This window comes from Pollicipes pollicipes, unplaced genomic scaffold (genome assembly GCF_011947565.3).
Source record: "Pollicipes pollicipes isolate AB1234 unplaced genomic scaffold, Ppol_2.1 Scaffold_7261;HRSCAF=8764_pilon_pilon_pilon, whole genome shotgun sequence".
Lineage (NCBI taxonomy): Eukaryota > Metazoa > Arthropoda > Thecostraca > Pollicipedomorpha > Pollicipedidae > Pollicipes > Pollicipes pollicipes.
The window spans coordinates 33,435,630-33,448,857 of NW_023597054.1; the positions used below are offsets into that span (position 1 = coordinate 33,435,630).

At 56.3% G+C, this 13,228-nt stretch overlaps 1 protein-coding gene across 1 annotated transcript in view; it reads right to left on the bottom strand.

Moving 5' to 3' along the window:
• The window catches only part of LOC119111321 (PHD finger protein rhinoceros), a 26,452-nt gene extending 21,309 nt beyond the window's left edge, over positions 1-5,143 (bottom strand). Inside the window, exons 1-6 of the mRNA XM_037235136.1 lie at positions 5,095-5,143; positions 4,270-4,378; positions 3,393-3,506; positions 2,708-2,935; positions 1,589-1,849; positions 94-262 (exon numbers count right to left, since the gene is read on the bottom strand). Of these exons, the coding sequence (XP_037091031.1) occupies positions 94-262; positions 1,589-1,849; positions 2,708-2,935; positions 3,393-3,404 (670 nt within the window). The 5' untranslated portion in view covers positions 3,405-3,506; positions 4,270-4,378; positions 5,095-5,143. The remainder of the gene's footprint in view (positions 1-93; positions 263-1,588; positions 1,850-2,707; positions 2,936-3,392; positions 3,507-4,269; positions 4,379-5,094) is intronic.
• Between the last annotated feature and the right edge of the window lie 8,085 nt (positions 5,144-13,228).

The window sequence follows — 13,228 nt, forward strand, 5'->3', positions numbered from 1 at the left end:
TTAGCAGCAGGTAGCAACCGACAGCAGAGCGATCAGCTGCCACAGACCGCCCGTGACGAACTGGCTGTTACGAGCACGTCGGCTCGAGCGTACCGTCCATGATCATGCCGTGGCCCTGCTCGTCCAGCCGCTGCCAGAGGCCCTCGGTGAACTGGCGCAGCTGCTCGAGCAGACGGAGCACGCGCGCCTCGCGCCGCGCTCGCTTGTCGTCCCCCTGCGAGTGCACCAGGTTGTGCAGCGCATGCGACGCTGACGAGCGAACCTGCGACACAACAGGCCGGGTCAAATGGCGAGAAACCTGTCACACTGGGGAGGATAGACAGCGGCGAACGAGCCGGGTCACGGATGTCAGAGCCCTGCCAGAGTCGAACGGCGAGGGACCTGTCACACTGGGGAAGATATACAGCAGCAGACGAGCACGGGCCACAGAGGTCAGAGCCCTGTCAGGGTCAAACTGCGAGGGACCTGTCAACTGGGGAGGACAGACAGCGGCGAAAGAGAACGGGTTACAGAGGTCAAAGCCCTGCTGGTCACAGCCGGCGCCACGTAAATGCGGGGGTGGGTATACACTTAAGTCGGTACACTTTGTTCACTACACTTCTTTACACACTTCAGTGAGCTTACAGTAACGGCTGAGTGGGCGGTTACCAATGGACACAAGCGACATAGTACTTGTCTCCACGCATCATAATGGACACTTCACTGATAGTTGCGTTACTACGTGGTGTGCACGACACAAATGGTTCATAACTGCCAAAGCCATTGTCTCACAAAAACGGGTCTCTGTTATCCTGAATGTTTCGCAGCCCTCCGCCCCGTCGGGTTGCACTATTACAGTAAACTGGCAGCTGACGGGTGTATGGACGGGGCTGTAAATGAGGAATCAGTAATTGCCGTTGTCAGCGTTCACTGTATTAAAGACACGCATTCAGCGTCTGATGTTACCGCCGATCGGCGCGCATGAAGGCTTTGGGCGTCCCTCACCGCCCGACCACTGCCACGTTGGGAAGCCTCATAGGTACGACTCGGTATTCAGCAGCCTGACACTGACACAGCATGCCATCTCCCTGTCTGGTCACCAGACACGCGTATCTACTCGACGGTGCGTGACGCTGGGCAGGACAATGTCTCGTGCGCCATTAGCATAGTGATTACATTCGCCCGATAGCCAGGGTCACTCCGATCCCCTATCGAGCGTTTTCGCCGTGTCGCTCATGTTTTAGTGCACAAAACATCGTTCGTGGTTTCACCTGCAATCGCCGTCATGCATCTCAGTTGGCTTCTCTTGTTAGCTGATCGACGGTTCGGTTCATGCTGGGGGCTGATCAGATTTGCTCCGGCATGGTCCAGTCAGTTGTTGAGCGGCCACACATGTGTGGTGTGGTATAATGTGGTCTGGTCTTGTCTGATCTTGTCTGGCCTGGCCTGGCCTGGCATGGCCTGGCCTGGCCTGGCCTGGCCTGGCATGGCCTGGCATGGCCTGTCTGTAGTCTGGTCTGGTCTGGTCTGGTCTGGTCTGGTCTGACCTGTTCCAGTCTGGCCTGGTCTGACCTGATCCAGTCTGGCCTGGTCTGGCCTGGTGACCCACCTGTCTGTCGGGCCGGGGCCGGGTGCCGGCCGGGGGACTGGTCTGCGGCGCGTGGATGAGCCGCACCACCAGCGGCAGGCCGCCCGACTGGCGCAGCGCCGCGCAGCTCTCGGCACTAGACGACATGCTCAGCAGGGTGCTCGTCATCAGCTCGCCGTCTGACGAGTGCAGCAAGTGCAGCAGAGACAGCGACGGGTCGGCCGTCTCGCCCGGCTCGGGCGGCGGCCGTCGCGGCGCCGGCAGCCAGCTGCCGCTCGCCCCCTGCCAGCGGACCGGGGTCGGTCGGCACGCGGTCAACAGCGGTGAGGTGCTAAGCAGGTCACCACGGGTCAGCGAGGGGCGAGACGTCGGGATCGGGGCCGCGGAAGGTCTCACGAGAGTCGGTGAGGGCCAAAGAGCCGGAAGCATTCAGAGTGCGATGCGATAAAAGAAAGTAGTAACAAAGGAGAGAAAGGAGGGCAGATGTGAAGAGAGCATAACAGGACAGACTTGAGACTAAAGATCCGTGATAACCATTACGGTGACACATGTGAAAAGCCATTTGCCCTGTCCTCGAGCGAAACGGATGTGCCAGGAGAGACCTAAGTGGAAACAAAAGTGGGGCACACACAGCAATATGTATGCGGCGGCAAAGCATACAACAAGTAAGTTGTTTGACGTAGAGAACTTGATAGGCGGTGCAAAAAATGAGGAAGGCGCTTTAGATAATTAGTAACGATATATATATATATATATATATATATATATATATATATATATATATATGTATATATATTTATATTCGCGCTCGGACGATCACCGACTTCAAATGCCATCCGAATCACTTTCTCAACAAGATCGTCTCACGCAAACCTGTAGAATGAGGCGTAACATTATTGCTTTGATGACCGAGCATGCCATTAGCATCACTATGTCGAGCAACACGAAATTATTGTTATCATATGCCGCACAAAAAGTTACGCAGTCGGGTAATCACAAATTCTTGTCATGCACGGCCCAGAAACAAACATCAAACTAAAATGCATCATCCTGTCGTCCATGCGAGGAAGCGACGCGGCGTTTCTTCAGCATCCGGTGGCAGGCGGCGGTGGGCAGCGGAGCGCGCCACACAGCCCTGACCTGGTGGTCCAGTCGGAGCGACAGCGGACCGATGTCCCTGGCGCCGATGGCTGGCGGACCGCTGTGCCAGAGAGGGTTGTCGGCCCAGTCCATGGCGTCCAGACCTCCCAGCGGGCCACGCCGCCGCCGCAGCCCTGCCGCATCCGGCTGCAGAGGGCCGCCGGCTGTGTCCTCAGCTCCGGCACACGCCTCCGCTTCCTCCTCCTCATCCTCGGAGGACGAGGACGACTGCAGAAAGAGGACCGTACTGCCGCGTCCGTACTGCAGGACTCCGCCCTCTCCCCTTGGGCAGGCACTGATGGGCGTTCGCTGGCAGCGCGTCACATTGTGGGGAGAGCCGGACACTGGCGGCAGGCGGCCGGTGGGCGGCTGGAGCACCCGCCGAGCTCGAGGTCACACTACCGCACCGCCGGCCGCGCGGGGCAGAACGGCCGGACGAACGTCTGACATGTAAGGGGCAGAGCGGCACGTGCCACATACAGCAGCGTGCGCACGAGCTCCCGAGCGCAACGCCGGCACGAGCGCACGGATCAAACAATCAAACGTGCACCCGCTGCATACTGTACAGACCAAGCCAACACGCGTACCGCGTAAAGCATCCGCACTGGCGCGTCCCACGTGAACGGACGTTCATGCTTCCGTGCCGTTCACGTGAGCTAATCTAACCACCGGAGACCCCTCTCACCATGGCGTCCATCTCGCCGCGGAGTCGGTTCAGCTCTGGGCCGATGTCACTCGGCGGCGGCTGTATAACCGGCTCCGGGCATGCCGAGTCAGAAGCGGTGCCAGGCGAGCCGGCCTGCCGATGGCAGTCGCATTAGCCGTTGTGCAGGGAGGCGGGCTGATTACACCGGCGGCCCGGAAACGGCGGACAATGCGACGGCACAGCCGCGCGCCACACAATGCAAGGCCATGCGGCACTTCAGCGCGGGATCCGGGACAGACGACCGGCCCAATGGGCCCGACGGCGGCCGAGGAGAACGGAGCGCGTCGCTTTCACAGCCGTGTGGGATTAGGGCGGACGGGTCTGGAGTTTTCTGTCGAGGGTGAGTGTGCATCCAGACCGGCACTGACTCGGTCGGCAACTGTGACGACTATCCGCCAGTATTTGCAAACAGGCATCGTATCAGCCGTCAGTCGGTTGGAGATCATCGGCAGCGTCCCTATCACATATAAAAGCAATATGATTTTGCCGCCGTCGGTCAATTTTGGCTGCGATCGCCCGGTAATTCAGATAGTCTTTTCTGATGCACTGAGTTGCTGATAACTGAGAAGAAAACGACAAAGCAAAGATAAACAGAATAAACTCTAAACCTAAGCTCAGTAAGCTCGAAGCTCATTCTACGCATTTGCATTATTGCAGGCGTCAGGTTTGCACGCTCATGCGGCCGCATTTGGCTAAGCACTTCGGACATATCAGGAGTCAAAGTGCCACGATCCGGATCGAAGTATGCACGAAGGTCAAATCAACGCGGCGAGCGGATTTGCTCAAACTGGTCGACCAGTGTTAGCGACAGTATTATGCGCTGGTTGGTAACGCGGTGAGGCTCAGCAGTTCTTACTTGTCCAGTTTCCAGTCGTTGGATCCTTTTCTGAAGCAGCTCTATCTGAGAGTAAAGCCAGCGTTTCTCGTCATCCTCCGGCCCAGCCGCCCCCTGACGAGACGCTTCTCTGGAACACGAGCAGCCCATGAGTCCAGTGAAGGCACCACGAGATTCCAATAGGCCAGTTGTTCAATAAATCAGATACTTTGTTGGTTTGAATAGCAGGAATCTGCATCAGCCCACGTCCAGCTCGCGGTGCATCACCAAAATCAATTCGGCGTAGTGTCAACTCTAGACACTGCTCTTCATTGGGAAACCTGTTTCTCAGCTGTTAAAAACACAAATCCGCCGCTTCTATAGCAAATATTTAGCATCTAAAAAGTCATTCACATCAGTGCGAATCTTTATAAAAGGACACCCGCCAAGACTGCCTGATGAGCACGATCTGACCAGTGACCTACAGTCGACCTCGGGCCAGACTTCCGGTGGACGCGCGAATCGTTGCAGCGGCCACTGAGACAGCGCAGCGCCCGTCGCCCGGAAGCGCGGCCAAGTGGGCGGCGCCACTTACTGTCGGCGTTCCAGCTCGTTTAATGTCAGCGCTCCAGCTCACTTGCTGTCGGTGCCCCAGACATACTGTCGGTGCTCCAGCTCACTTACTGTCGGTGCTCCAACTCGCTTGTTGTCAGCGCCCCAACCTACGTATTGTCAATGCTCCAGCTCGCTTACTGTCGCTGCCCAGCTCACTTACGATCGGTGCTCCAGCTCACTTCCTGCCGCTACCCAAGCGCACTTACTGTCGACGCTCCAGCTTGTTTACTGTCGCTACCCCAGCCCACTTACTGTCGGCGCTCCAGCTCCGCGACGCGGCGCAGGATGGCGGCCCGTCGGCCGGTCCGGCGCACTCCCGACGCCCGCTCCGGTCCGCCTGCAGCCGCAGCAAGGCAGCCGTCGGTTAGTCACGGCTAGCGGCGGCAGACCGGCGACAAGGGCGCCTCCTCGTTATAAGCGGCGCGCGCTGGGGACGGCGGCGCCTGCCAGCCGGCCGCGGTTCTCTCCAGATACGTAGGGCATTGCTGAGATCACATGCGTGGCCATGGTGGGTCTGCGACCAGTTGACACGATGTCTGTAATCAGCCACCCACACCACCAAAACAAAGTCCTTGTCCACGGGTTAAGGCCGGACATGGCTGGACGCCGTGGAAGGCCGAGCATGGCTGGACGCCATGAAAGGGCGGGCATGGCTGGACGCCGTGAAAGGCCGGGCATGGCTGGACGCTGTGAAAGGCCGGGCCTGGCTGGACGCCGTGAAAAACCGGGCATGGCCGGGTATGGCTGGACGCCATGAAAGGCCGGGTATGTCTGAACGCCGTGAAAAATCCCCGACCAGTCATTGGTTCGACCACGAATAACAGTGAAGTGCACCTGGAACGGGTGATGAGTCAACCGTTGGCCAGCTCGAGACGGCCGGTCCGCGTGACGCCCCCCCCCCCCGTGCTCACACCCTCGCGCGGAGGTGAGCAACCTGATATGGCCACAGTCATGGCTGGCCATGACGCGATATGGCGAAGGAAGGCTGGCACGATAAGAGAAAGTTTCTTCACGGCTCGCGGGCCCCGACCGACCGTGGAAGGTCGTCTGTGCTCTTGGGAGTCAGAGACCGACGGCGGTCGGACGGCGAGGCGCCACCGTTGTTGAAATCGGCCTTTTTGGTGATATGGAGTTATCCGTTCTTTAAGTGTGAATTTGACCTTGAAACGCGACGTTGAGAGGTTGGTTTGTTTGTTGTTTGTTGACTGTTTTCGATTATGGATATGAAGCAGTAGATGATATGATGAGTGGACTGGCGCTAAGGCGGAACGCTTAAATCTGAGCGCCTCTCCCAACAATAACAAAATACAGCCGCCACCGCCAGGGAACCCACGGCCCACCGCCCAACCGTCCGGTCTGCAAGCCAAGACGGGCCAGGCGTCCGCCGCCGCTCCAGTTTACACATGTAGCTGTCTCAGGCCGGCGGCGGATGCCCGGCCCGGTAACGCCGCTCAGTCACCGGTCTGCTGCCCGCGCCAACTGGAGGTTTTAAGGTGAATCATTTGATTTGAAAAAAATGTTTGGAAAATGTTTGTTATATGCTGCCCAGTGCAATGTTGTAAACTGTTACCCGTGAGATAGATGAATTGCTCGATGTGAGTGAGCTCAAAAAAGCTTTGAATGATGCGATCTGCTTTACCTAGTATTGAAGTTATGATTTCACGATGCGAGGACAGTTCAACACAATTATGATTTCATGATGGCAGGACAATTCAACACAAAGTGGTTAGGGTCTCCATATGGATAGCCACACAAGCAAGAGGGACTAGGTGCAGTTGGATTTTGAATTTCGAACATGTGCATTAAGGTCTGACATTCCCGAACTCAGCTTGGTGTTCAAGATGTTAACAAGCCTGGATCAAAACTTGTGATACAATGGAGATGCAGCCACACCGCAGCGCTGATACATGCCCCGTTTGAAGGAACGGGAAGACTGGAGGTATGACACATCAAGCGGGAGCTGGTTTCATTTTCTCGTGGTTGGTGGAATGTAAGAGTGTTGCTATCTTGAGGTTCTGTCTGGTGGCGATGTGAATGCTACTGCATTGCATAGCGGACGCGCTGTTGCGAGTGCACGTGTGTCAGGAAAAAATGCAGTGACGTTTGTTGGCAGTTGATGTTGACTGTGGATGAGGGTGTGGAGCAGCGTCAGTTTGTGTGTGTTTCTCCGCAACCTGAGAGTGTTCCATCCTAAATCGTTCCACGGTGTGTATATGCGTACTCTGTAGAGAGCACCAGTGATCAGTCTGACTGCTCTGTGCTGTAGTCTGTCAAGTCTAGGAGAGCCGCTGCTTGTCAAAAGTTCGTCATACACACACACACACACACACACACACACACACACACACACACACACACACACACACACACACACACACACACACACACACACACACACACACACGCACACACACACACACACACGCACACACACACACACACACACACACACACACACACATATATATATATATATATATATATATATATATATATATATATATATGTGTGTGTGTGTGTGTGTATATACTACGTCACAATAATAAAAAAGGAAGAATCTCAGCCGTATGTATGTCGTTCAGAATATGTCGAGGCAGACCTGGTGATGATGGGCAGAGGCCCAAGGGCTTCACCAATTTTAGAAATGGCGTCACCGACGTGTTGATGAAAGTGCAAGTCAGTAGATATCGTTAAGCCAATGCGTTTGTGGCTTGTAACGAAAGGAATTCGTGGCCACCAAGTGCCAGTTGCGGTGGGTTATGAGTGTTTTTGTTGGTGAATGTTTGTTGAACTGTTTTTGTGGCGTTGAAAGTGACAGGCCAATTCATACGGAACTCATGTATTCTCTGCAAGTCGTGTTGAACTGACGCTTGTATTGCCGCTTGGTCGTGTGAGCGTGCTGTGTATAGCGTGGCATCGTCGGGAAAAAACAACATGTTGTCAGTTTTATCCGCTAGGTCGTTAAGAGAGAGAGAGAGAGAGAGAGAGAGAGAGAGAGAGAGAGAGAGAGAGAGAGAGAGAGAGAGAGAGAGAGAGAGAGAGAGAGAGAGAGAGAGAGAGAGAGATATATATATATATATATACATCTTGACGACCTAGCGGATAACGATAAGCGGATAGCGGATAACGATAATGATAGCGGATATATATATATATATATATATATATATATATATATATATATATATATATATACATCTTAACGACCTAGCGGATAACGATAAGCGGATAGCGGATAACGATAATGATAGCGGATATATATATATATATATATATATATATATATATATATATATATATATATATATATATATACAGGCACACGGAGAGACCCCAGAACCGACCCCTCCGGAAATCAAGCATGTATTGCCTTGGGGGACTGTTGCCCTACCTTGATAATCTGCTTGCGGTCAGAAACATGTGATTCTAGCCAATTTAGGCGAGTTACTGTTTAGAGGCAGGGGGTAGTGGTGGAGAGAGTAGGTCAGGAGTCTTGACGGAGACTAGTTCATATGTTGGTGGACATTCCGATGCTTGAAAAGTTAAAATCGGTCGTACGTTCTTTGGTGATATAGAGGTTCCCGTCCTTGAGCTAAATTCGACTTTGAGAGGTACCTTAGGAGGTGACCTTGAGAGATGACCTTGAGGTCAGAAGTTTTCTGTTTACGGACACTAGGTTTTGTTGTGGTGAATATTCTGATGCTTGGAAGTTTATAAATGACCGTTAACTTTCTGCTGCTATGAAGTTTCATGTCCTTTGACCGTATTTTTGACCTTGAAGGTCATATGATATTGCAAAATAAATGCCATTTTCGATGTCCCCGTTCCATAATGGACCACCTGACATGTTTTAATTGAAATCGGAGCTCATCGCTTTTCAAGCACCAGAAGATTCACCCGCGCATGAACCATCGCCCATCAAAAACTCCTGACCTCTCATGAATAAACCGCTGAATGCATCGTCAACTTCCGGACGCGGCAAGCGCGCCATGAAAGAATGTTTCTGTGGTCAATGCCGCACCGCATTCAAGGACATCAACAACATGATTAGACATCGCTTTTCAAGCTTACCACGGCTTTTGATGTCCTTCCTGAAGTTCACGTTGGGGGAAGATATTGTGTGCCATGGCGATGCCGAATGAAAAATTAGACACGATGATCATTCCAGACATTAAACTCGCCATGAACAAAGGCGTAACCAGCTGGTGTCTTGTAAGTTTACAATCTGCCCGACATAGACATAAAATGAATGTCGCAAATTTTCTCTGACACTGAAATATGCGCATTTGATAATTTCTTACCGTATTCGCAAATGTGCTGTGATATTATGTAGTATGGATTTGAGTATTTCTTACAGTGCACACAGCAAATGCATTTTCTGCCCTTCAGTGAAAAACATGCTTTATTAAATTCGAAAAATGTAAAGTGCTCGGATAATTCATGCCACGCTCGAGAATAATTGTGTGTTTAATGGATCCAACGGTTTGTTGTTTATCACCCGACGATGGATTGCCACCTGAAATACAGTGCCATAATTTTAGCATATGAAGTATTTGTTGCACTTACGTAAGACCGGAGTCAAAGTGTTTTAAGTATGATCGAATAAAACACTTCGGACAGCCTAATTTTCACCAGGATGTGCCAAATATAGCAAAATGTCGGCAGGACTGATGGATCGAGATATCATTATCGAGTCAGAGTTGACAGACTGAGGTTGCCGAAGATTGCAGAATAAACAATTGAAAATTGGCATGATAAAGAAATGCTGAAACTAACAATCGAAGCACGGTAGAAAGAGCGGCAAGATTTTGACCTTGCACCGACAGATATGATCCAAATCTGACAGTTTGGGCGCCTAACCTACGGTTTTTACGCAATTATGACAGTTTGGACGCAGGTTGGACTGTTTTTACGAAGGCCTGACAGCCCGAAAGCAGATCTGACAGCCCAAACCCAGGTCTAACAGCTTGGACACAGCGACTTCCGAGCACGCAGAGCTGAGCTGACAGTTTTTCCGACTTGCGAGCTGACAGTTTTGATGCATGTCTGACAGTTTGGTCCCAGGTCTGGCAGTTTGAACACAATAATGAGTTTAGACGCACGCCAGACAGTTTGGACGTTTATCAGGCAGTTTAGACGCGAGGCTGATAGCTTGGACGCAGGGCTGACAGGCTGAGCGCGGGTCCGGGAATTCGAACGCGACGCTGAGTTCATGCGATGGCGGAACATTGGCCTGGCGGGCCGCGCAAAAACGAGTCAAACCGCATCGGTTCGGAGGCATTCTTGGCACCGCCGCCGGGCACGAATCAGCCCCCAACGTCACTGGTGACAGCGAGCCCGGGTCGGGATGCTCTTCGCTGACGGACGACCACGGCCGGGCATGGGATGCTCTTCGCTGACGGACGGCCACGGCCGAGCTCGGGACGCCTTTCGCTGACGGACGGCCACGGCCGGGCATGGGATGCTCTTCGCTGACGGACGGCCACGGCCGAGCCCGGGACGCTCTTCGCTGACGGACGGCCACGGCCGAGCCCGGGACGCTCTTCGCTGACGGACGGCCACGGCCGGGCCCGGGACGCTCTTCGCTGACGGACGACCACGGCCGAACTCGGGACGCCTTTCGCCGACGGACGGCCACAGCCGAGCTCGGGGCGCTCTTCGCTGACGGACGGCCACGGCCGAGCTCGGGGCGCTCTTCGCTGACGGACGACCACGGCCGAGCTCGGGACGCTCTTCGCTGACGGACGGCCACAGCCGAGCTCGGGATGCCTTCGCTGACGGACGGCCACGGCCGGGCTCGGGGCGCTCTTCGCTGACGGACGGCCACGGCCGGGCTCGGGGCGCTCTTCGCTGACGGACGGCCACGGCCGGGCTCGGGACGCCTTTCGCTGACGGACGGCCACGGCCGAGCTCGGGGCGCTCTTCGCTGACGGACGGCCACGGCCGAGCTCGGGACGCCTTTCGCTGACGGACGGCCACGGCCGAGCTCGGGACGCTCTTCGCTGACGGACGGCCACGGCCGAGCTCGGGGCGCTCTTCGCTGACGGACGGCCACGGCCGAGCTCGGGATGCTCTTCGCTGACGGACGGCCACGGCCGAGCTCGGGGCGCTCTTCGCTGATGGACGGCCACGGCCGAGCTCGGGATGCCTTCGCTGACGGACGGCCACGGCCGGGCTCGGGGCGCTCTTCGCTGACGGACGGCCACGGCCGGGCTCGGGGCGCTCTTCGCTGACGGACGGCCACGGCCGGGCTCGGGGCGCTCTTCGCTGACGGACGGCCACGGCCGGGCTCGGGGCGCTCTTCGCTGATGGACGGCCACGACCGGGCTTGGCTGGTCAAGCCCACACGTCAGCACAAGCCTGCTGCAATAGTCACCCAGCGCGAGCGCCAAGTCATGCAGCGGGTGCAGCTTGAAGACAAATTCGGGGCGACATGGTGCCTTCAGTTTAATGCCAGACCGGATCAGACCAAACCAGACCAGACCAGACCAGACTAGACCAGCGCAGTGGCGGATCGGCAGAGCACCGCGAGAGCATTAGCTAAGTGTGGTGAGGTTTCGCTCGCCCCGGCAGCCCATTTTTGCCGATGCAGCATCTGTGGATGAATGATTTGACCTGCACGTATATGGATCTGCAGCGGCATGGTATCTCAAGGTCAAGGACAAACTTTGAATGCTTACTAATCCACTGAAAAAGGAACACAAATGAGCAAAAGCGAGCCTTGGCCAAGAAGAATATTAAGCGGGGGGGGGGGGGGGGGGGGGATGGACGGATTGAACTGGGGTTCTCAAATGCTTATTTCCCTTCAAGTTTGGACCACGGTATGTCATAAGTTAACGAAAACGGAAGCCAAAATCCACACTTGTTTTTCTTTTAACAGATTTTATGTCTGAAGAAAACATCTCTTATCCCATGCACACCAACATATAAGCAGTGCGCAATGTTATAATTTACCCGTCGGTATCTGTGCTGTTTGTCTTTCTTGGAATTGCGGGGCATGATGTCTTAAGACTGGTCTCCTAGGTTCCTTGAATCGCCATCAAGTTGAGAGGGCACAGCTACAAGCCACGGGACGGGGGTACCGCGAGCGAGTCCATCCAACTGGATACGCGCTCAGGGCTCCGACAATCAGGAATGGCACGGTACGCCAATATACATGTTTCTTACTCTCCATGTAGCTCAAATCCGTTCGGAAACTCGCCTGGGCCTACCACCAAATCCAAAGCAGCGCCTACACTGCCAGCGCTCCGGCACACAGTCAGGACACACTGGTCCGCACAGCGCCGGGCCTCGACAGAGCCAGTTGTCTGGCTTGCACCGGGCCGACCGGCGGCGGAGTCGCAGATGTGCCTGGCTATGGCTCGTGCCGGCCCCATATCGACCTGCCATCCCCACAGCGGTTCGGCGCCGCGTCGCCACGTCGAGCCGGCGCTGGCATGCACGGCACAAGCACCCGCAATCGGCGAGCCCTAAACGACGGACAGCTGCGCCGCCCAGCCCAGCCGCCCACAGTGGTTACCAGCGGTCACCAGCTGCAGCTGGCCCCGAGCGCCGCGTCACCTCACGCACCCGCTTGTGCCGCCACCACGCTGACACTGGCTGGGTCACTCACGGCACGCTGGCGGCGCCGGCCGCGGCGGTCCTGACACCGGCTGGCCTCGGGGGACACGCGGCTGGCAACGCCCGGCGGGCGGCGGACGCCGGTGTGGCGGGGATAACCGGCGGCTGCGGCCGCCGGCTGGCCGGCGCCGATCGATCGGGCACATCCGCGGCGCTCCAGCACAGGCCCAGCGCCGCGCCGGCACTTCCAGCACACCACGGACACCGACACACCACACAGCAGTGCCGGCGCTGGTACACTAAACAGCAGTGCCGGCGCTGGTACACCACACAGCAGTGCCGCCACCGGTACACCACACACCAGTGCCGGCACTGGTGCTCCAAACACACCAGTGCCGGCGCCGGCACACCACACACCAGTGCTACCACCGGTGCAACACACACTTGCCCGTCTGCCCGCAAGCGCAGCACTTGCCACTCCGGCCTGCGGTACCCGTACCACTGCAGCGGCGCCACAAAGGCGGTGTGCCGGCGGTGATTCAGTGGGCGCCTGATGTCACGGCGCGGCCGCCGCTGACCGCCGGCTGGCAGCCGGTCAAGCCGCGCCGCGCCGCGAGCCCAGGCCTGGCACGCGCGCGGGCCGGGCTGCCGCGCACGACGGCGTCGGCGGCCGTGGCGCGGCCGGCGCTGGTCGCACAACACTGACGGTCGGCTGCCGGCGCCGCCGCCGGTTCCCACGTGACCGGGACGCGGCGGGCGACGGGCCTGACCCACCCACCTGGCGGCGGCGGCGGCGGCGGCGGCGTGCGCGCGGCACGAGCGGCGG